Raw genomic sequence first — 23,315 nt, 5'->3', positions numbered from 1 at the left:
TTCTGACTCTTAATGCCGCATTTTTATTTATTTATTTATTTTTCACCGTTTTTGTTTGCTACTATGCAAATTGTTCTCTGTGAACTGTCATGCCTAGGGAGGTTCAATAAAGGTTGGGAAACATTGCGACAGAGAGCAATACATTTAGAAATATCTCTTGAAAGTGTAAAATTTCAAAGGGATTTGATAATTATGCACAACATCTTTGTTCATCATCAAATGTAATGTACAGAGCCGCGTCATTTTTCTACAGAGGGTCGTTACGCTTGATGTGGGCGCATAATGTGATGTGGTTTTATTCAAATACACCCTCTTGTTTATTTGAGAACATTTCACTGAATTTTTTGAAAGAATATGATGAACATTCAAACACATTTGTATTATATCTTTGGAGTATTATTTTTAAATGTTTTTAGGCTTTTCACAACTTTTCCTATAAAATTTTATTTCTACTTAAGAGGATTGCAAAAAAATAATTTTTTATTAGCACAAACCTATTATTATTATCTGTTATTCCTTGATCCATGCAACATGTTTGATTGATATGGCTTGAAGATCTTTGTATAATCCGCCAGGTGGTAGAAAAAAATATGCAAGCATTATGTATATTAACATATTTCGTCCAACTCGCATCAAATCGAATCTTTATTGATTCCCTAACTTTTTTTTGTTTTGCTTTTGCATTGAAGGCATGTTTCACAATTACTTATACACTGTATTTGATTTTTTTTTTTAAACAAGAAACATTAGAACACCTGTGTCAAACTGAAGGCCCAGGGGCCAGATCTGGCCGGCCACATCATTTTATGTGGCCCACAGAAGCAAATTATGACTGCATTGACTTCATGTTTCTTGTCTTCACTTTTAAAATTTATATCGCAAACATTGTTGTTACCTATATTTGAACTAAGTTTTTTTTTTAATGGCCTGTGATTTCTAAACTAGTTATTCATCAATTAATTTTTTATACAGTGTAGGATATCATATACATTTATTCTGATTTACAGTCATAAAGGTCCAATGAATCGTGGCCCGCAAAAAAAAAATGAGTTTGTCACTCCTGCTTTAGAAGAAGTAGGGTAAATATTGGACTACAAATAATTTACAGTTGCATAATAGCACATTTGGGTACGTTTCCTTGATTATGGAAAAAAATTACAGTTCATTAACCGATTGTTTTCAAATATTTCAACAAATTGGACAACCTCACAGTCAAAGTTCGCATTGTCTGCACTGGTGTCGGTTTTGTCTGTTGCCATGTTGTTCACAGCATAAACTAGTTGAGATTGAATTCCCAAGTAGTCGACGCCTCTTCACCTCAAGACACAATTAATAAACAATCAATTAACACACAAATTCATCGATTACTGTGCAGATCCTTAATATTAAGTGGAACCTATGTTTTAGTTCTGGCATTTGATGGTGAAAGATCCTTCAGGGTAATTGCGAGAAAGTTTTGGGAGAAGCTGGTCCCTCATGTTTCTTCTCCTCCTTGTTCATGCCTTCAAACATCAGAATTCTAAAATCAAGGAAATCACATGTTAATGTGCTGTATGGAAGTTAGGAAGACAAACTGGTTTGCAGTTCCACTCACAGTTTTAGAATGGCGTGTCTTTTTCCCAGCATCATATCTAGGAAGTCAGTGTAACTGATTGTGTCTTTGGATGCTCCCCCAACCACTTCCGTCATCATCTTCTTCAACTCCAAATGAGTCTTGGCCACTCCCAGTTTCTCCAGCATCCGCTTTAAGCCCATCATGTCTAAAAAAAAAAAATTATAATAAGTGATAATCATATCTCAAGGCGTCTAGAATTGTAATGAATGGATCCAAAGTTTTACCTATGTCCCCTTTGTCGTTAAGGTCGAACTCCATGTATTTCTCTGGAGAGTAAGAAAACACTTCATTCAGAATTCAACTCATACTAACATTTGCAATTATTCCGCAAGTTCAGTTAAGTTGTTACGTTTGAACATGTCAAGCTTGAAAGCAAGGTCTTCCACGTCTGCATACTGTTCATCGGACAGAAAAGCCTAAGGTAAGAAAATACCACAATCAGTTTTTATTATTATTATTATATTTTTTTTTTTAGGTACAGTATTCAACATTGTGTTTTTGACTTGAAAACATCCACACGTCTCACCTCATTGATGGCGTTGAGTTTGTCTTCTTGGTGAGACTTGAGGAAGCCAAACGCTTTACCACCTGCCACCAACAAACAATTGGAAACATTACATCTCTATTGGGTAAACTATATTAGACAAATAAATAATTAAATAACCAACCTTGAGACCTGCTGTCCATTTGTGCTCTGCGGAAGGGAAAGCTAGTCGCAGCCTGATGTTGCTTCTCTAAAGTGAACTTGAAGAGGAAGTGAACTTGTGTTCGAGTCAAAGCCGCAATCAGACTTTCACATTTTTTCACAAGATGTGTTGCACAACACGTACACGTTTGCATTGCAACGATGTTGCAGTGTCATTTACACTTTTAGTGACAGCATATAGGGTGTTTCTCAAAGTAACTTTTTCAAATGGCATCATTTCAGGAAAGACGTTTTTGAGCATTTGTAATGTACAGTGTTGGCTAAGATACTTTAAAAATGTAATACATGGAGGGCCTCAGTTTACACTCTTAGTCTATCTCATAAATACAAAATGAAGTAAGTGTGCCGTCTTGTGCCACATGATGACGTAGTCTTCATTGTGTACTGTTTGTTTGACCACAAAATTACATGTCAGGATGTCATAAATGGAGGATTCCCTATATATATATTATTGTTAGTGTTATTTGAAAGTCATTCAAATATTACAATCTTTAAATTGGAATGTTGTTCACGACTCCTGAGTTACTTTCACCAAAACAACTGCGTAACTGTAACATTAATTTGAGTCCACTGATGGCCTTTAAGACCACAATTCCCCCTCGAAAATTCCACATATTTTTCATCTTATTTAATATAATAAAATTAATATTAAAAAATATTATTTATTTATTTTTCAATTGATTGGAATAGTGATGCATATGCTGAGGAAGAACCACTATAAACTTTAAGTAGTTAATTTTCATTATATTATTATTATTTATTTATCTATTTTACATTTAAAGTTTCTTCCCATGAATTTTCAAATCATCCCCAATTACTACTCCTACGCTGTTACTTGGGTCTCTAAACAGATGTCAGTTAATTTGTGTTGTGGGATACATGTGTAGCCTGCAATTCCTGCCAGGTAAGTGTTGTTTGTTACTTATAAAACATTTTTTAAAAAAAGTTTATTTAGGGCCAGGTGTTGAATAGACAATATTGCAATTATTTTGTGAGGCGTTAAAGTGACGTACTTTGAGCAGCTGTCTCTCTTTAGTGTAAGGGTGGTGGTGTCTCAGATTAGCGGCTAGCTAGGTTTAAAAAAAAAAAAAAAAAAATCAAATCTGTCCTTTCAATAAAATCTCAATGTTTAATATTACTTTTATTTAAAAAAGTAATTGTGATTTTATCTATTCAATATTTAACCTAAACAAACTCATAAAAACAATTAATAACAAACTATTATTTTTGTGTATAACTCAAACTGAGTGACATCCCAACCAATCAGCTGTGCTGAAAAGACCGTCACTGTCACTGATGTTCTGGTATAGAAAGAAAGGACTTAATTAGAAACCCGATTTTCATCGATAAGGGTAATGCCGACTAGCTGTCATGTCATTGCCAGTGAAAAAAGGCAAGCTCTGGTCACCGCAAGGTCAAAATGCAAAGCAACTCGTGTTACTCAGGTCACAGTGTTGTAATGTTGTGTTTTTGCCACATGGTGGCGATGTTCCCTTTTGAAGGTGCCCTGAAAAAACAACTTGCGTTTATCAGTTTAGTAACGTTTTTTGTTTGTTTTTGTTTTTTAACTAGTGTTAAAAAATGTGCAGCTGAATTGCACTGGCACACTTAAAACTGTAAAAAGTACACACTAAAAGAGAACCACGTTTATATGCTCAAGAGTTTGATACTTTGTTTATTTTTAAATGAACATTTTCATGAACCAAGTTGAAAGGTACTGTAATAATAGTTACATTAGAAACAAAACAAAAAAACGAAATAGTAAATTATGCTGTTTTGTAGTTCAAAGCATCTGTGGCATAACCAGCAAGTGCGTAATCTTTAATTATTGTACATTTTACAGTTTAAAACTACATGAATAATCCAAGACTTTAATTACTGTGAACAGGTCGTGGACATGCAATAACTTGATATGCCTCGACCTTGAGTACAACACTAGCAACACCTCTCAGGTCGGGCAGACAGGCCTCAGTGGGAATGAAGTGAAAATCTCTCAGCAAATAGGCCGTAAAGAGAAAAAGCTCCATTTTGGCAACTGACTCCCCCAGGCAGAGACGAGCGCCTCCTCCAAAGGGGATCAGGGCTCTCGGGGATGCCCCTCCTCCCTCCAGGAAACGCTCTGAAAGACAAATGGGGAGGTGTGCTGTAGAAGGAAATATACTATAATATATATATACTGTATTTTTTTTTTTTTTAAGAGAAAAAAAAAAGTACTTTACCAGGTTTGAAGCTGTACGGCTCGGTCCAGACTGAAGGATCATGATGAGCTCCGAATAGATTTGGAATGATCACCGTGTTCCTGGGGATGAAATAACCTGCAATACTACACAAGGAATACTGCTTTTGAATTTAGCATTCAGTATCACTTTCTTTATTATGTTTATTTGAACATCTTTTACAGTACTGTCCACATACAATGTCATTAGCAATCGTACGGTACACGCCAGGTTAGTCGACTAAACGCTTCTCTGTGTCTTTTGCATATATCCAATGTGCTGACCTGCTGTCTCGGATGGCTCTGTGCGGCACGGCCAGAGGAGCGACAGGCCTGAGTCGGAGCACTTCGTTGACGAGGGCGCTCAGGACGGGAAGTTTGTGCCTCTCGCTATATTTGGGGTAGTGACCTTCTGGTACCGTGCACAGCTCCGCGTATACCTGAGTCTGGACCTGATGGGCGCAGGAGAGGAGCAAGTAAGTACAATGGAGTTGTAATATCAATAAATATGCTTTGCTACTCATTTTCAAGCTATATTCATGACAGGATTTTTTTATTATTATTAATTAACCCTGGAGAACCCACAGGGTCAAATTTGGCCCCTATAAATTCTGCTACTCAAATAACAAAGACCTTTTTTTTTTGTTTTACAAATTTAACTTCAAAAGTCCAGAGTGCCACTTCTGATCCCTGCATGGGGCCATCTAGTGGATGAATATTGCACTTACATGAGCCAGAGTGGTGGTGACAAGATGGCTGGCAACATGCTGTTTTGTCGAGCTGGAAATCAATCCAAACAAAACCATCTTCTCAGCAAACCATCAGATGGTAAATTTGTGTTTTTTTTTGTTAATCTATTTCATATCATATTGCAGAATGCCTAGGAGTATGTTTTATATATATATTTTGATAAATTAGCAACTCTGAGCTAGTTCAAAAAACAAGGGTTAAAATTGAAAAAAACATATATTTTGCTGTTCAGTGAACTTAAAGCAGTCATTTAATGTATAATTCATAATTTTCCAAAGAAGAAAAGGGTTCTTGGGTTCCATCCATCCATCCATCTTCTTGACCGCTTTTCCTCACAAGGGTCGCGGGGGTGCTGGAGCCTATCCCAGCTGGCTTCGGGCAGTAGGCGGGGTACACCCTGAACTGGTTGCCAGCCAATCGCAGTTCTTGGGTTCTCCAGGGTTAAAATTAGATATCTTGTCTCCATAAATGAGGAATGAAAATGTTGAAGTGACCTGCCTCTGGTCGATGCAAAAGGAATGCTACGGTCCAGTTGAGCCAGGCCGCGGTGGTCTCTGTTCCTCCAATGAGCAGGTCCACAGTGGCCATGTGAACATGAGTGTCTGTCAGCAGCTGCTGGCCAATACAGTAACAACATTTAACGTCAATATGTTATTGGAGAGTTTGCCTTTAATGGATTTCATATAAAACAATCATCATGAAGGCCTGATTACCGTAACTCCGTTCTTCGCATCCAGTCCCTTGAGGAGGTAGCCTGTGATGGTGCTTTCGGGTCTGTTGTCTTGTGACTGCACAAGGAACAAAACAAGAGATGACTAGATATGACTATTTCTTTAGTGAAAGGATATTAAGACAAATGAGCCTGGAGAAGTGACATCCCCTGACCCTGATAACGCTCTATCCTCTCAAAACAAACCGTATTGCAACGAAACGAGTGACCAGCGACCTTGTAGTCGTTGAGGTGTTTGCGTATGATGTTGTCTCTCTTGGTCACCTCTCGAATGAGACGGGAGAAAACAGGGTTGGGTAATTTCTTGGGGAGAACAAATGACATGACATGATTTTTGAATGTTTGTCACAGATTTTTAAATTATAATTATTTCTTTAACTGACTCTCAGCAAAGGGAAGGAGTCCAGGGCGGAAATCCAACAGGAGCCCCATAGAGCAACAATCTCATTGAGGCAGTCGTGTAGTTCCTGTAGCTCTGAAGAACTCTTGTCGTACTAAAACAATTCACCAATAAAATAAAGATCAATGCTTAAAAAACAAAATGCTAGACCTATGAATGACTTGGCTGAATTGTGTTCTTTCAGTTTGCCCTCTCCCTTGAAATAACACAAACTCACTTCCTTTCCAAAAGTCAAAGTGGTGATCACATTACTGGCTGCCACTGTGAAATCTTCGGTGAGATCAACAGCACTGCCTTGATAGGCCTTCAGAACCTGAAGATAGATAGAACACATATTGTATTATAATAGCCCAGGGGTCAGCGACCTTTACTGTCAAAAGAGCCATTTTAGGCCAAAGTAATAACAAAAAGCTGCTGCACCATAACAGAAAAATATGCAGCATCCGGTACTTTGAGATTCATTTTCTTCTACCGCGCGTCTTCTGTTTTTGATATTTTTGGGAGTCATTTTTCATACTTGGTTTATCATACAACTTTCTGACTTTTTTGGCAATTTTATGGACATATGGTAAGTTTCTCTTCTTCCGTTTTTGAACATTTTATAGCCATTTTTTGGGGGGAAATTCTGCCTTTTTTGCTATAAATTTTCTGTTGTTTTTTTTAAACAATATTGTGGACATTTTATGGTAACTTTCAGGATTTCTTCTTTTGTTTTTGGACATTTTATAGTTACATTTTAAACGTTTTTTTTTGCCTTTACTGACCATTTTTTTGTAATTCTAAAGACATTTTATGGTAATGTTGTTTTGCCTTCTTTTGATTTGGGACATATTAGGGTTACTTTTTGAACGTTTTCTGCCTTTTTATTTCATTCTCTGACATTTTTGTCAATTTCATAGAATTTTATGGTAATTGTTTTTCTTCTTCCTTTTTGAACATCTTATAGTCACTTTTTGGAAATTTTTAGGTAATTTAAAAAAAATGTCATCCACCTTTCATCTCTTTTTCTGACAATTTAAAAACTTGGACTGACATTGTTTGAAAATTTAATTATTCAATTGTTTTTTTATCTGAACCATTAATTAATTTAAATATTTTATCTAACAAATATAAAAATAAATATGTAAAAAAATATATTTTTTAAAAACAATTATATTATACAATTTTTTTTAGAGACCCACAGGGAGCCACAAGAGAGGGACTTAAGAGCCACATGGGGCTCCAGAGCCACAGGTTGCAAACCCCTTTACTAGTCATTGCCAATATCAAATAGCCCAGTAGTTGTACAATTTAGAATATATGACCAACAACAACTTTCTCTAAACTGTTTTTCGTTGTTATGTTGTGTGTACCGACCTTGCAGAGATGCGCCGCCTGCTTTTCTATCACCTCGTGCAAAGATTGCTGGCAGCATCGCAGCAAAGCGCCGTGGACCAGGCGGCGATGAGCCCGCCACTCGTCATTGTAGTCTCCCAGAGAAATGGTGCGCCCTCCACCAGACACCACATCTCCTATGAAAAAAGATAACTAATTAAAATCAAACTATCCATCCACCTATTTTATATATCACGCGTCGACTATGAGAGAATTTTGAGCCTTCAGTTAACCTAAAATTCATATTTTAGGAATATTGCACTCGGATCTCCGACCCTGAGGCAGACATTCCAAACACTATACTGTGCTGTCCACATTAAATATGATTTTTACTGTCATGAGAAAAACATGTCTGCAGTTCACCGGTGAATGAAACGGGCCTCCCTGCAAAGTCTGACCATTTCTTCACCAAAGCTTCTCTTATGACCTCACTGCTGTTCAGAACCACCATGGCTGGTAAAAAAAAAAGAAGAGGAAATATTTGATTGTGTGTGTGTCTACAGTGCATACAAAAACGTTCGCTTGTGAAAACAAGCAAGAAAAATGATGATGATTACAAGTGTTTCCACATTTAAGTCGGTAGATGTGTCCGTAGCGCTGCGCTAGACGGGTTAGGTGAATTGGCAGATGGTTGTGAGTCAGTTCCATCATGTTGCCTATAAGGAAATGGCTTGTTGGGCCTGGGAAGGAACACAAAGAAGCTTTTTCTGATAAGAAGAATGAAATGGAGGCATCCATGCTAAGTATTCTGCAGTTACCTGGTAGAGTTTTTCCATTTGGACATGTTGGGGAGTCGTTTCCTGCCGCAGATTTGAAAAAAGTGTTCAGGAGCGCTAGCACCAACATGAGGAGGGCAACTCCAAAAGTGAACACCAGCACCTCTGTTGCCATCTTGCGTCTCACGTGACGCTGCTCCTCTTCGAAAAAGCTTGTCATCCAACTTCTCGCCCCATTTATAGTGATCCGAAGCACATCTCTCACGGTGATTGCATGTGTGTGGGTTTTAGCTGCTGGTATCAAGGGCTTCCAAATGTTTTCTTTTGTGTCAAAATCTGTCCCGGCGAAGGACATGATAACACGCGCTAGGCAACATGACAGATTAACTGGCAATGTTTTTGTTTCATTCGAAGGAGGAGGACACATTCATTTCCCCTTAACGGGATGTGTTTAATGTAAAAACAGTCCACATCAGACCCACATTTATTTCAACTGAGTGAGACAGTGCATATTTACAGTAGTAGTGAGATGAGTCAAACGCCACCCTGTTGAACTGGATGAGCTCGACAGAAGAACCGAAATGTAACAGAATGTATCTCTGAAGTGGAACACTCTCCAAAACAAACTGGCGAAAAGTGACATACAACAACAATGAAACCCCTCCTTCATCTGGAGTTCTTCTTGAGAGCTTGATCCTTAGCCATGTGTCGCAGGAGAGAACTTGGACGGTCTGAATTTCATTTCAGTCAAGGGAATAGAGGAGTCTTTACCTTTCCAGTCTATCCACACCACTCCCTGCATTGGATAAACCACAGCATGGATTCAGTTTGGTCAGTGGGTCGAGACACAGAAAAGAAAAGTCCAGCAGCTGCTGACTGTACCTGATTATTAGTGTTGATGCCATAAAGCCCATTGAGGTTGGTTTTGTAGCAGTTTTTGTACCACCAGCCTCCCATGTAGGCCCGAGAACAGTGGATCCCCAAAGAGTCAGGGTCCTTATCCCGGGTTGAGAATGGACGGCCATTGTGGTACCTCATAGAGTCACCTGGCCAAGAATGACAGTGTGTTATTTACACTGAAGTTGGACTGATAGTTTGCAAATTTGAGCAAAATATATTACCCGCTGTTCCTGTGTATCCAGACACTGTGAGGGCAAAATAATTCTCCTCAGAATCCATTGAAAAGTTAGCATAGTGAGCATAAGCCGTTTCGTTTCCGGATCGCAGGTCTACCCTCAAGCTCACGGGACCGATGCTGGTCAAGTTGTGCAGAATCTCATTTCCTGTTGATGGTGGTGTAAGAAAAAAAGTCATGTACATACTAATACTACCATTAAGTGACATTTGATTGGTTGATTTTGTGTTTATTCAAGCAAACATCAAATGTACCAAGCCAGAACTCTTCACTAAGGTTTCCGAAGCCGACTCTGTATTCACTCCAGGTTCTGTAGAAATCAATTTTTCCACTCATTCGTCTTTGGAACACCTAGGAAACAAAACAATTTGAGTCTTCTAGATGAACACGTTCTCTCATTTCTCAAGTTATTTCAATAACATCAGTTCATTTCACCGTCCAACCGCCTCCATCAGTTTCCATGTCACAGTAGACTCTGAAGACCTGGCCCTCCTTTCCCTGGGGGTAGATGTCTACCTTCCCTGACTGAAGAGCTCCATTCAGCAGCTCCTGTGAGCACTCAGTTGGGTAGGGGAAACGCAGCTTCCCTGGTGTGGAGGGGAAATAACGAGTATTATTGCTGGAGAGGATGGACGTGTTTGGGTTTTGGGTTTACCTGTGATGAATTCGGTGGTTACAATTGATGTGTAAAGTCCATCTCTCTCGCCCTCTACCAGAACATAATAGCGTGACATGGGTAACAGCCCTGTCAATTTATACTCTGTGATGGTGGGCTCCAGCATAAGCTCCTAGTATAAACATATACATCTTTACAGTAATATCTTATGGATTCGTTTCATTGCAGAGGAACAATAATCATGGACTACGACTCACCATTGCCTCCTCTCCTACCACTTGGTAGATCAGTCTGTAGCTGTGATAAACCACAGTGGAACTTCTCCAAACAATCAGAGCAGAGCGAGCTCCCACTTCGCTGGCTTTCACCACTTACAAGAGATACAGAAATGCCCCAATTCTAAGTTCAGGTCATTTCTGAACCTGATTAAACGAGCTTGATCCAAGCCTTTACTTGACATCTACTCACCGTTGGCAGTGGTGAAAGATGTTGTAATGGCTGCACTCTGCAGACTGTCCTTCTGGCTCAGGACTTTGACGGTGTACACAGTGCCTCTTTGCAGGCCTCTCAGTTGGTGCTCCGCTGAGTTTCCAGACACCATCACTGTCACAGTCACATTAGGAGCTATGGCAAGGAGGAGAATCCCTTAGCTGGTTTTGCAATAAATAAGATTGTATCGTCAAGACAGTAGGGTTATAGTCGTATGACTCACTCTTGGAGGACTCGTAGCTGATGATGAAACGGTCTACCTTGCCCAAGCTGGGAGTCCATTGCAGCACTGCTTTGGTATCTGTCACATTGATGGCTCGAAGTTGGGTCGGCGGTGCGGGCACTGCAGATGACAAAAAATGTTTCTAAATGTGCAAGACTTTCACAATTGGACAACAAAGGTGAGTGGAATTTGTGTTGTACCTGTGGTGATAATGGACACAAGAGCAGCACTCTGGGCTCTGCCTTGTGTTGTGGTAACAGTGATTATATAGGATGATCCAGCAGACATCTTGGAAAGAACCACATGAGTGTGCTGGGAGTCCAAGTTCACTGAATGGGTCTCACCTTGAAGGAAAAAAATATATAAGTAATACAACACTGATGTACTTGTTATGCATTTCTGTGGTCTGCATTTTTGACAGACCTGTGACAATGTGGGTATACGTAATCATGTAGCCTGTGATTGACGTCTTGGGTTTGGTCCAGGAAACCATGAGTGATGTCTCTGTTATGTTACTGAAAAGCATATCAGTGGCTGGCTCGGGACCTAAAAAAGAAAGACGAGAAGGTTGAACACATTCACTGACTAGTAACAATGTGGTGCATTTTGATTTTACCTGTCGTTGCAGTAACTGTGTGAATCTTGGATTTTCTGCCCACTGCAGTTCCATATATGTGCAGGGCATAGGGCGTGTTAGTACGAAGGTTACTAAACTCAACTGACCGCACATTGCCAGGCACCACCAGCATGATCCTCTTGGTTTCTGTTTTGCTTCTTGATGCAACAAATTTACTTGAAGACGAAGTGCTCTCCTTGTGTACCTGGACCTCAGTTTTACTCTTTGCTGCGTGAATATTGTCGCCATCAAAACCCTCTTCATCAAACTCCTGATACGCCTCCTCATCGCCTTCTGTTTGCGGCTCTCTTCTGATCACAGTGAAGTTCTTGAACATTCCTTGTGGTGCTGACCATGAGATGATGAAGCTGTGGGAGGAGATGTTCACAACCTTCACAGAACCTAATCCTCCTGTCCTTGTGGTACTTGCCACAGAGCCACCATGGGTAGGTGTTTGGCCTTGGGACACTCGAGCTTTGTCTGACGTGGCTGCAACAGAGGCATTCACTATGTATTGACTCTTCAGGGTGATACTCTTTTCTGTCTTGCTTGCATCGGTGTTATCAATAGAATGCACAGTTGAAGTATCTTTTCCTTTTCCAGTTTTGGCATCAACAGAGTGTACTGTTAGGGTACTTCTACCTTGCCCAGTTTTGCTAGCATCTGTGTTTCTGTTGTCAACAGAGTGCACAGTTGACGTTTGTTTGCTTTGTGCAGTCTTGCCGTTAGCAGAGTGCTCAGTACCTCTGCCTTGTCCAGTCTTGACACCAACAGATTGCCTGGTCATGGTATCTCTGCTTTGTCCAGTTTTGCCAGCAACAGAATGCTCTTCTACAATATCTCTCCCTTTTTCAGTCTTGCTAGCATCTGTGTTTCTGTCATCAACGTAATGCACAGTATGTCTGCCTTGTTCAGTCTTACGAACAACAGAGTTCACAGTTGTAGTATGTCTGCCTTGTTCGATCTTGCCTTCACTAGAGTGCAAAGTTTTAGTAGTTTTCCATTTTCCAGTCTTACTAGCATCTGCGGTTCTGTCATCAACCTGCTGGACAGTAGTAGTACGTCTGCCTTGATTACTCTTGACATCCAATTGTATGGTATCCCTCACTCTTCCGGTTTTGCTAGCATCTGGATTTCTGCTTTCAGCAGATTGTGCCGTTGTAGTATGTCTGCTTTGGCTAGTTTTGCTATCAACAGAATGCAAAGTTTTTGTAGCTCCCCCCTTTCCGGACTTGCCATCCACAGAGTGCACTGTAGCAGCATCTCTCTCCTTTCCGGTCTTGCTAGCATCTGATTTTCTGTCATCACTATATACTACAGCATGTCCAGTTTTAACATGAGTTATTGAATATCTCCCTGGTTTGGTTTTGGTAGGATCTATGTTTAAGTCTTCAGCGGTAGGCACATTTGTAGTACCTGTCTGTCTTTCAGTCTTTCCATCAACAGAGTGTACAGCAGTATCTATTTTTACCCTTTTAATCTGCGTTGACCCTGATGATTGAGTTGAATTCTTTCCAATTAGTGTGGATTGCTCCATGGTGTCCTTTCCAGTTAAGGTTTTGTTTGCTGCCACAATCCTGGTAAGAATTTTGACAAATTTTGCTGTTCTGTTCAAATTGGTTACATCACTCTGTGTTATGTTAGATTGAGGTTCATCTTTGAGTTGATCAGATTTTGAATAGGATTTAACCAAGGTTCCTTCCTTGATGACTTTCAACTCAGTCTTCTTAGCACCCGAGACCATAGTTTTGCCTTTGCGGGCCTCCTCTTGCTTTCTGCCTTCATGCTTTAACAAAATCTGGCCAACAGTAGGGACAGTAGTCTTTGCGGAACCTTTAATTGTAGTTTTCTTTTCAGAAGCATCCAAGTTTATTTGAGCCTTTGCAAGATTTAATTTCGCAGTAGTGGCTAACTTTAATTTAGTGTCCGTTTCCTTGGCATCAGCCCCCTTTTTCTGGTCAGTCTTGCCCAGTTGCACCTGTGCTACCGTATTGGTTCTGTCCTCTATATTCTCCTTGATAGTGGTTCTTTCTTTCTTCTCTTTTTGGCCTTCTGTGTCCAGTTTTACTTTTATAATCCCTTTGGCTTCTTCTGGCATTACAGAGCAGAGGGATTATTGTTAGAGGTTGAATTTAAGATCAACACATTTTGTCACATTGAATCACTCAGTCAACGAGACATTCACTTACTTTTAGTGCACTCAGCTCCTTGGGCACAGTTACTGCAGTCTGGACCCATAAATCCTTCCTGGCAGATGCATTTTCCTTTCTGACATTCTCCATTCCCACTACAATCATTTGGACAATTGGAAGAACATGGACCTGATCGGGAAACAAAAAATAGATTTGTTATATGAAAAAGCAGACACTAGCAACCATTTAAGTGGAAACTAATAACCATACATTTGTCCTTCAGTGAGGACATCTCTCTCTCCAGCCTGGCCAAGCGTCCTTTCAACTCAGCCATCTCAGCCTCACATCCACCAGTACAGCCACCAGACATCAAACTGATCTTATGTGTCATGACCAGTGGAGTACCAGGTTTCAGGCTCATTTCATGCTCTTTGGTGTTGCCTGACTCACAGTCATTAGCAATAACCACCTTGATTGGCTGTGCAGGGGCAGTCTTTACTTTGGTGTCGCTGGTAGCCTTGGTTACAGCTGCCTGATCCGCAGAGGCTTGGGTCTTGACAGCAGCAGAACCACTAGCTGTATTTTGGTCTGTGAGCGCAGGTTTGTCTTTTGAATTCTTAATATCACTAGTAGAGGGTGATTTGACCACAACAGTAGTCTCAGAAGAGCCTGTGGTACGGGGTTTTACTGCTGCTGGGGCACTGGCTGCAATTGTCTTTGCAGATGTGGCAGTTGGTTTAACTTTGGAGTTATTCATATCCTTGACTCCTACAGTCTGATTATCAGAGCCCGTGGTCTTCTCTTTGACAGCTGCAGAACCACTGGTTGCAGAGGCCTTTGCTGGAGTTAAGAGAGGAGTCTGGACAGTGGGGGCAGGCCTTTCTTTTGAGTTCTTAACTTCTCCAGTGGAGGCAGATTTCGCAACAACAGTCTGATTGACAGAGGCTGTGAACTTGTTTTTGGTGGTTTTGGTGCCGCTGCCTGACTGAGCATTTTGAACTACGGTGGGGCCTGGCTTGACTTTGGCAATCCTCCCGTTGCTGGACGAAAGAGATTTCTCAAAAGCAGTCTGATTGACGGAATTTTGGAGTTTATCTTTAGTGGTTTTAGTGCTGTTGACTGATGCTAACCTTGTGGTTGCTGACTGATCATTGAGTGCTGCAGTGGGTCCAGGATTGTCCTTTGTAACCTTCACGTCACTGACTCTTGTGGATTTAGCTAAGCCAGTCTGATTAACCGAGACTGTGAGCTTGTCTTTCTTGGTTACAGAAGCCGTGGCTGTCTTCACTGGTGGGTACACAGTAGTGGAGTTTGCTATCGTTCTGGGTTTGATTCTTGTGCTTGCTGTAGAGTTTATCGCTGGAGGTTTTTGGTTCGGGAGAGGAGTCGGTAAAACTGTCGGATTGATGTTGTTTAGATTTAGGGTGGGACGGCCGGTCAGTTTGGCGGCAGCGATGCTGGTTTTTGGTTTTGGAACTGTGAGAGCAACATTGGTTTTAGTCAAGGCATTTCCTGTGGAGTTTCTCTTCTGATTGGTGCTGGTTTGAAGTGAAGCAAATGGGGTGAGAAGGAGGAGAAGTCCAAGTGTAAGCAACATTTTGAGGCAGTAACCAGAGATTGACTTCGGAATATCTCTGTATGTTATTTTTAAGAGTGTGAACTTCTTCTGAGGGGTTCAGCCAGCTTGTACCTACAAATCAGAAGAAAATTATTAATTGTGTCTTTTTAGTGGACCGACCTTATCCTTGATTCACATTTCATCAAAACTGCACTTTGTATGTCAGTTTAAAATATGCCTAATGTAAATATGAGCTGGCATAATGTGACAGTGTTCCGACCCACACCCATAATAGTTCATTCATCTGCTTGCCCAGGCCAAATTAGATGGTTTTGAACAGGAAGGAAGAGGTCTAATGGTGAAACTGAGTGGAGAACTAACAGTGGGGGACTGTATAGAACTGTGGGACATTGTTTGTCTTTCACCCCACAGAAGTTTACATAAGCCCCTGCAGCCACCACCAATAAAACACACATAAAGAAATATGTCATAGCATTGAATGGAATCGATAGAATGTCAAAAAATTGCAACAGCCGATGACCTACATTTTGTGTTCCTCAATTAAAAGTGCACGTACTTTATACTTCTTCATAGTTAAGAGACTGCACTGAAGCGCATCACTTTTGCTTCTATAAAGGGAAGGTGCAAATTATTGCAAATTAATTTACGTTATCTTTTGCAATAACGATATGTGCAGCTAAAACAACTACCAGACACTCTAAGTAATTTGAAGGATGAGAAATTACAAGACCTGCATGAGCATAAAATATATGAACCAAAAAAGATTGAAATTAACTTAATAATGTATGTATATATATATATATATATATATATATATATATATATATATATATATATATATATATATATATATATATATATATATATGTATATAATTTTAATTTAGCTTTTGCACTGCAAATCTCACAAAAACTTGCTCACAGTAGATGTATTTTGTTTCATATGTGCCTATTTCCTGCAATTTCTACACAATATACACAGCAGTTCTCTGCTAGAATGCATTCAGCAGCTAAAAGACATCAGTACCGAAAAATTCATTTCTCCACCCCAAATGAGCATTGGAGGCAGAGGCACTTACCTGATTGATGGTTTTTATCTTATCTCTGTTTGTCTCCCTCCATTTGATTGGGAAATTGTACACAGACTTGCAGGGTGGGAGTTGAGCAGAAGAAGAAAGGTGCAAGGGATAAAGTTCGCTCCTACTTAAGGAACCCCCTCATCCTCTCCCCCCAACTCCACCTCCCAGTGGTCTCACTCACTCACCCACTTCTGAAAATATTTGACTAGACAAAAAATGGGTACATTTCCATTGACTTAAGCTCTCTGATTTACCATGAGTCTTTCATTGTTTACCAATATCTCAACTGAGATCACCCTGTTTAGTGCAATTCAGTACATCATCATTTATGTTCAAGTCAATTTACAGTTGGAAGTTTCTTAAAAAAAAAAAATCTTTGTCATGTTATGCAAAACTGTATGCATGTATCATGGTATGACTCATGTACAAACACATACACAAACAAACACGTATAAACATACACAGTGATTGAATGAATGTCCGGTGTGGGAATCATGATTCAGCTGCAATACATAACATAACACTGCATGTATTCAGTGGCCACTCTGGGGGACAGAAACCTCTCGCTATATGAATTGGCCGTCTGTTGGCATTAATGAGATGTAACTACGCCACAGTTATGTAAGAGACCAAATATCCAGCACATTTTAAGGAATGCTCTGTGAAGGCTCCGCATCTTGGACCAAAATGGCCACCCACCATCGCTCCTTTTGCAAACCACATGAAGACAAGTTAAGCCAGGCTTTGCAAGCAAGCATGAGTGAGTGACATTTTGCAGAGGTGCAACACTTCTAACCACTGCAGCACGCATCCCAGTTGGCAAAACAGACAATTTTGATCACAGAGCATATTCAATTAATTTTGGTCTCTATCCCTCTCTTTTTTTCACATGAGGAGTAGAATTTGGACCCAAAAGCAGACAGGCACGGAAGTGGAAAAATAAAAGTCTTTATAAGGGGTTATTGACGGATACGTTTGTGTGATGATGCCCATTTTATGATTATCATGTGGTGTGACCAAAAATAAATAACCCATTTGAGACTTTTATTTTGAAATACATTTAAAGACATCATCCACAAGACAGTCAAGAACCTATAACTCTGTCAAAAAGTCACTCTTTTAGCAATTGGCATGTAGTGGTCATATGTGGACATCATGTGATTTGACCTGAAAAAAATTATGAATATTAATTTTGTCCAACACATATATATTTTCTTTATAATTGTGTGTGGCTAGCTAGCTTGTTTTGTTTACATGGCTAATTGTTAGCCTCATAACTTTGATCTAAGTTGAAAATGTTACGTGATGCGACCAGCCATCATCTGTTGTGACGATTGACGAATGTAGAAAGCTTTCTGTAGGATGTAGATAATACAGAGTAATAATGAAGGATATGTATTTGATGTGTTTTTATAATGAACTAACTTTGCTGGATCTGATAAAACCCTTAACTGTCAATGACCCATATATAAAACTAACAACAGGAAAACTAGACACTCTGACATGTCATTCAGTAACTCCAGCTAGGACCATGCTCAATTCCATAATGACAGAATAAAGGCGTATATGACAAAACTGGAGTGACAACATCAAGGACACAAGCCTCTTCACAACAACAAAAGTGAATGAATTAAAATAGTACTTCCCCTTGCAGTTACCAATTAGCAAATACTAAAACAGGTTCGAAAAAAATATATGATAAGACTAAACAAACAAACAAAATAATATAGACAGCAGTGTCTATCTATCTGTCTGTCCATCCAGCCATCCATACTGAAACACATTTGTCATACAGTAAATGGCCAATAAATGTCATCAGTATCTCCACCTCATGCTCAACATCTCACAAGTGCAAATTGCACCACTCCACTCCTCATTGCCCACCCCCGCTGCACCCCCGTCTCGCTGCTGACCCTGCCCTGGCCCGACCTTAATCAAAGATACTCCACACCTGACAAAATACAAACAGCTCTGAGAAAACATGTCACACCGGCTTCTTAACCACATTTAATGCGTCATGTACTAGCTCAATAGTGTTATTGACACTAAAGCACTTGTGGCGAACCAACAACCAGGCAGAATATACTGTACACTTTAAACATTTATTGAGAGCGGTAGATGTTTTATGTTATTTAAATATACTTATTTTGTGGGTCTGAAGTGGATTAAATACATGTTATTTTATTTGTGTTACCAATGTCCATTAATGCTTGCTAAATGAAACTCATAATTTAGCTTTGGTGTTGCAATACAATTTTTTAAAATTACAGAAAGGGTTTTGCAGGTGACTAATGTTTCAGCCTTGGTGAGTATTTCTGGCATATATCCTACCCAGATTCAAACGTAATGAAATGTCTAATGGTCGGAGGCTGGGACAGAGCAGCCATTGATGGGTCCGCATTGAAGTGATGCTCAAGTCCTCCCATGTTGCTTACATTGGACTCGGCCTCTGAGATTAGAATAATATCAACGCATAAGCCCTCGCTTGTTCCTCGCTTCTACATCGCTCTTTCTGTCTGTTGCTTTCTCTGGTTAACTTTAATGCTCGCAACATATTAATCATAGTGTAGCTTTGAAAGGCGGAGAAGACATTTTGGAACACAACGTGTTAAAGAAAGCATATTTTGCCCCAAATCTGTCCAAGTGAGCCAACTGATATTTGATGTGAACATTTTGTGCCAACCTGAAAATCACCTCATCTCCCTCCTCTTCTCGCTGCTCCATCGTGGAGCAGATGTTAGGAGGACGACTGTGTGGAGCACAGAGACCCCTCTCAGCTTCTTTACGGCAAGGCCAGTGAAAGAATGAGGGGGAAAAAAACTCTAAAATAAATATATTCAGCTGGAAAGCTAAATCAAACCAGCTCACCAAACTCAGTCACCCTATTTGGAGGGACATGACAGCATTAACAGCATCTGATTTGATAGATTAGAGGTTTGTTAGACAACTCTTTGCTATAACTTTACTTTAATCACAGATTTTTATCAAATGTTTAGAAGAAATAAGTTTTTTTTTTTTTAAATGACAATAAAAATGGGAGTAGCATCATTTTGGAAATGACTGGAAATGATACATTTTACAAAAGATAACTAAACATTATTTTGCTCTTCTGTAGCAAATAATAATACAATAATAATCTCTTCCAAATAATCCATATTTTTACTCCACCGGTTATCCTTCAAAAAAGATCACAAATGTTGTAGAATCACCCGGTGACAGAGCTGTGGGGAGGAAGTAACAGTTATGTTGTTATAATGCAAAATTCCAGTATAGTTACATAGTTAAGCTTTAATTTCGGGTGATGAAAAAAAACAAGCTATTTAGGTTCTACTTGTACTGTATGTTTGAATCACAATAACAACTCAGTACCTACAACATTCCTCCTGCTCACTATGGGCATGAAATGACGGATTTGTATATATTTTTTAAAGTGATAATTCAAGTACTTTTGGCCAAATCCATCTGCTTTCGGTATCCCATTGCTACGTGGTACTCACTCCAACTCCAAAGTCTCCTTGCATTGTTTACATTGCAGATGAATAGGGCTTTTACTTATGCCACTTGAAGCGGCTTCCCCCCACTTGAGAGTGGAGAGCTCCTCAGGTCCTCAATTTCAGCCACAAACTCAGTGAGGATTGTGATGTCAAAAACGGCCATTGCTGTCAGACTCCTGGATACACATAACAACAACACTTTTGCCACATTTTAATGATTTTTATTTTTTTTTTTCAAATCTAAGGATTTTATCGAGGTAACTGACGGTCCCGGCTTTGGACATCAAACATTTGACTTTCCCCTCCACACTCAGACTGACTAATAGGTGCTCCTAGTCAAGGGTTCCAGCAGGTGGAAACCTTTTACAGTGCACCACAATTCAGAGCCCAGCAGGTCTCAGCAAAAAGCTTTGGGCAAGCATTAGATGTGTTGTTTTGATGTACAATTACGCAGTCTCTATTAGAAAAAATAGTCACATTACACTTGCTCTTTTACAGACAGCGGAACTCATAAGATTGAACGTATTCTTACTTTAAGATGCAGAATAAGTACAAATCTTCAAAACAGCGCCACTCAGTGGTTATGGCTTGTATGTACAGGTCAAGAATGTCAATACAGTAGGCACCAGCTCCTCCAGCAAATTATTCTTTCTGGTTTATCTGCCAGTTCAAAACAACACATGTATATATTTAATTTTTAAAGACCTTTAAAAGATTCTACATTATACTGACATTTACTTTGAAAGTGTTACAAATTATACCATTCCCTGTGCTAAGCAGTGATGCTTTTGCTGCTCTTGGAAGAAAAAAATGCAAAAGCATCAGAGATAAGGAGTTTTCTACAGTTAATTAGCCAAGCAACTACAAGTGGTTGGACACCATTGATTTATTTTTTCCTTCTTTTTCAAGCAGCTTTCATAGGGTAGCTGTGGGCAACAAGCTTACCGCCACATTTATTGGGTATCCAGGAGGGAAATATGAGCGAGTTTGAAAAGATCTATCCGTATAGAGTTTATAGTCGGCTACTGCATATTTGTGCAAGACGACAAAAATGAAAATTTTTGTCTCCTTACTTCACCACCTGAACATTCACAATAGTTGCAATTTTTTTTTTCAAAATCTATCAATTTGTCTTTGGTTTTACAACCTGCAGAAAATATAAGACCAAATTTGACTTTATTGGATGGTTACTAAAATAATAATTACTATTATTAATATTACTTTTAATACTAATATTATTAATATTATTATTATTTTTAATACTAATATTATTTATATATATATATATATATATACTGTATATATAGCATTTACCATGTAGGAATTATAGCCATTTCCATTTTCCATATTTGGTGCACCTAAATTCTCATGAGCCCGATATTATTTGGACACTTGTTGCTTGTATGTTTCTCTTGCCCTCATGTTGCTCTCTTCCTTCACTTTTGTCTCCTCAAACCATAACAATGACAAAAAACATAAAGTCATCATCATGACCTTATTTGATGAAATTCAAAACCCAATCAAACATTGAATTGCTTAAACCCCTAAATTAGTTGTATTAAAAACAATAGGGGAAAAAAGACACACAGAAGAGTCAAATCTTAGGTTTTATTATAAGTCATGGAAAAACCTCTTTATATGTTATCACATAGAATATACAAATATAAACAATGTCAGTAAAATGTGAAGGCTAGGTGTATATAAATAGTCAATTTTCTCAGAATAATCCAAATTTATGTACTTTTTTTTTTTGACGGTAAATTCATTTAATTTTAGGGGGGGGGGGGGGGTCATTTTAAGGTGTACCTAATGTTGTAACTAATGTGCCGTCATGCATTTCGGTGTAACACCTGTTGGAAGTCTATAAGCATATAATTCATTTTTTACAATTTCCCATGATAGGACAAGCACAGTCCATGTCAAAATTCTATTCACCCTCATACAATCAACATAAGACATATGAAATAGTACATAAAACATAAAAAGTGTCAGCCATAAAGTCAAATAAACATTTGTAAGAAATTATAATCTAATATTATGAAGTATAGTTCCTCCTGGGAAGTCAATCACTGCGGAAACAAAGTGTATTAGTGAGAGTCAGGGGCCTGATGTCCATCCACAACTCCTGGATGTGAAGCACAAGAATTGCGTTTGGACAATCAGCTCCAAACTCCCGGTCACAGCCAAACCATCCTTTTGTCCTCTCAGTGCACACTGTAGTGGCTTGAAAGGAAATAATACAAGGCAAATTTAAAGCCAAAATATCATAAATTGTGCACAATGTTTTACGATTTTGTGCTCCAAATTAAAAGCAGTTTAAAATCAAACCAAAGTCTCAGCTTCATTCAGCAAATGAACTTCGAAAAACTTACAATATGTACCTTCAGTCATGCATTTTCATGATAGTTCCGGGTTATTACTAATGCTTCCATTAATACATAAACTCTAATAGGTTCTATGTACCTTCTGGTAAGTCCAAACTGTGCATCCGACCCCAAGCGCTGCCTGTTCCGTTTGCTCTTCATGTGCCCCTCGCTGCCGCTTCCCATCTATCCATCTCATTTCATGCAGGAGCGGGGTTACCTAAGCGACTGGGCCTCAAAGGAGAAAATCTCCTTTTCTACAATTAGCTGTGAAAGTGACAGAAGGAAAAGAAGGGAGGGGTCCGTGCCGATGGGGGCTCCAAGCCAGAGAAGAAAAGAATGACAGCAGTGCGCATGACAGGTACCAAGATGTAAAGTTAAAAAGTGCTAATCTCGAGTGTTTCCGATTTTGACGTTTTAGAAAAAAAAAAATCATATCAGGATGGCTAAAATCAACACTTTCAATTATCTTTATTTTTGCAGATCCTGTTTTAGCCACATAAAAGGCCTAACATATAACACAATGCAGTTTTGCAACCAAACAACAAACATTCAACCTCCAGCTTTCTTGACTAATGATATCTTTCTCGGTAGAATGTTTCTGAAAAGGATTTCATTTTACGGTGTACCTAATGATGTGGCCGGTAAGTGCGACTAGGCCGCATTACACTATTGCAAATTAAAGTGAAAGTTGCCCGTAGTCGTCATCTCTAAAGATGCATGAGGGAGTGCCCACTGAGTTACCATGGGGAGCAGTACACAAAAGGGTGTGGCGTGGGAATGTTCCCCAGAGGTCAGGAGTGAGGGTCAAGAGGTCAGAGGTCAGAGCCAGCTGGACAGCACACAAGAGGAGAGGAGGGTGAGAAAAGATGGTGAGGGGGCTCCGGGGTGGAGATCGTCCACAAACGGACGGAGTGGACCCAATGGGACATTAACATTGAACTGATGCGAGGCTGAGTGGCCAGCGCACAAGCTAAACTATGACACACTCATGCGTAATGGACCTTGGTAATTGACAAATGACAAGAGGCTTATTGGGGATGCAAAAAACCCCCCAAAAAAACTGAGTTCCAAATGCAATATA

The 23,315-nt window shown here is 39.4% G+C and overlaps 3 protein-coding genes across 8 annotated transcripts; all 3 read right to left on the bottom strand.

Moving 5' to 3' along the window:
- Window positions 1-974: 974 nt before the first annotated feature.
- On the bottom strand, window positions 975-2,374 carry LOC144057265 (allograft inflammatory factor 1-like). Its single transcript, XM_077574604.1, has 6 exons — window positions 2,284-2,374; window positions 2,142-2,203; window positions 1,965-2,031; window positions 1,840-1,881; window positions 1,595-1,760; window positions 975-1,519 (listed from the first exon to the last, which is right to left on the bottom strand). Exons 1-6 carry the CDS (start codon window positions 2,300-2,302, stop codon window positions 1,435-1,437), a joined length of 441 nt encoding a protein of 146 aa, XP_077430730.1. The 5' UTR covers window positions 2,303-2,374; the 3' UTR covers window positions 975-1,434.
- Window positions 2,375-3,973: 1,599 nt separating this feature from the next.
- On the bottom strand, window positions 3,974-8,786 carry cyp21a2 (cytochrome P450, family 21, subfamily A, polypeptide 2). 6 transcript variants are annotated; one of them, XM_077574525.1, is made up of 12 exons: window positions 8,549-8,786; window positions 8,348-8,470; window positions 8,154-8,243; window positions 7,773-7,927; window positions 6,634-6,729; window positions 6,400-6,510; window positions 6,203-6,319; window positions 6,000-6,074; window positions 5,785-5,901; window positions 4,822-4,988; window positions 4,541-4,620; window positions 3,974-4,440 (listed from the first exon to the last, which is right to left on the bottom strand). In XM_077574525.1, the coding sequence occupies exons 1-12, from the start codon at window positions 8,724-8,726 to the stop codon at window positions 4,193-4,195; spliced, it is 1,557 nt and encodes a 518-aa protein (XP_077430651.1). In that variant the 5' UTR covers window positions 8,727-8,786; the 3' UTR covers window positions 3,974-4,192. The 6 variants fall into 6 exon arrangements, with proteins under 6 accessions (XP_077430651.1, XP_077430649.1, XP_077430650.1 ...); XM_077574523.1 differs by having other exon boundaries at window positions 4,541-4,644; window positions 8,549-8,785; XM_077574524.1 differs by having other exon boundaries at window positions 4,541-4,644; window positions 5,785-5,898; window positions 8,549-8,785.
- A 189-nt stretch (window positions 8,787-8,975) lies between these two features.
- On the bottom strand, window positions 8,976-12,858 carry tnxba (tenascin XBa). Its single transcript, XM_077576088.1, has 12 exons — window positions 11,586-12,858; window positions 11,393-11,515; window positions 11,170-11,313; window positions 10,970-11,089; window positions 10,726-10,881; window positions 10,515-10,627; window positions 10,297-10,429; window positions 10,077-10,228; window positions 9,896-9,992; window positions 9,628-9,789; window positions 9,389-9,552; window positions 8,976-9,302 (listed from the first exon to the last, which is right to left on the bottom strand). Exons 1-12 carry the CDS (start codon window positions 12,370-12,372, stop codon window positions 9,204-9,206), a joined length of 2,250 nt encoding a protein of 749 aa, XP_077432214.1. The 5' UTR covers window positions 12,373-12,858; the 3' UTR covers window positions 8,976-9,203.
- Window positions 12,859-23,315: the final 10,457 nt, after the last annotated feature.

The sequence above is a fragment of the Vanacampus margaritifer genome, chromosome 9, assembly GCF_051991255.1.
Source record: "Vanacampus margaritifer isolate UIUO_Vmar chromosome 9, RoL_Vmar_1.0, whole genome shotgun sequence".
In the NCBI taxonomy this organism is placed as follows: Eukaryota; Metazoa; Chordata; class Actinopteri; order Syngnathiformes; family Syngnathidae; genus Vanacampus; species Vanacampus margaritifer.
This window is presented reverse-complemented; position numbering and strand designations above follow the sequence as displayed.

Coding starts and splice junctions, on each gene's coding strand:
- tnxba (XM_077576088.1), bottom strand. CDS start 12,372: ATGACCAGGCAATCTGTTGGTGTCAAGACTGGACAAGGCAGAGGTACT. Junction 10,628..10,725: donor ATCTTTCACCACTGCCAACG/GTGAGTAGATGT, acceptor ATCTCTTGTAAG/TGGTGAAAGCCAGCGAAGTG. Junction 9,553..9,627: donor TGGATACACAGGAACAGCGG/GTAATATATTTT, acceptor ATTCTTGGCCAG/GTGACTCTATGAGGTACCAC.
- cyp21a2 (XM_077574523.1), bottom strand. CDS start 8,726: ATGACAAGCTTTTTCGAAGAGGAGCAGCGTCACGTGAGACGCAAGATG. Junction 5,902..5,999: donor ATGCGAAGAACGGAGTTACG/GTAATCAGGCCT, acceptor TGTATTGGCCAG/CAGCTGCTGACAGACACTCA. Junction 4,989..5,784: donor TCCTTTTGCATCGACCAGAG/GCAGGTCACTTC, acceptor TGCGCCCATCAG/GTCCAGACTCAGGTATACGC.
- LOC144057265 (XM_077574604.1), bottom strand. Junction 2,032..2,141: donor AACTCAACGCCATCAATGAG/GTGAGACGTGTG, acceptor TTCTTACCTTAG/GCTTTTCTGTCCGATGAACA. Junction 1,882..1,964: donor CAAGCTTGACATGTTCAAAC/GTAACAACTTAA, acceptor CTTACTCTCCAG/AGAAATACATGGAGTTCGAC.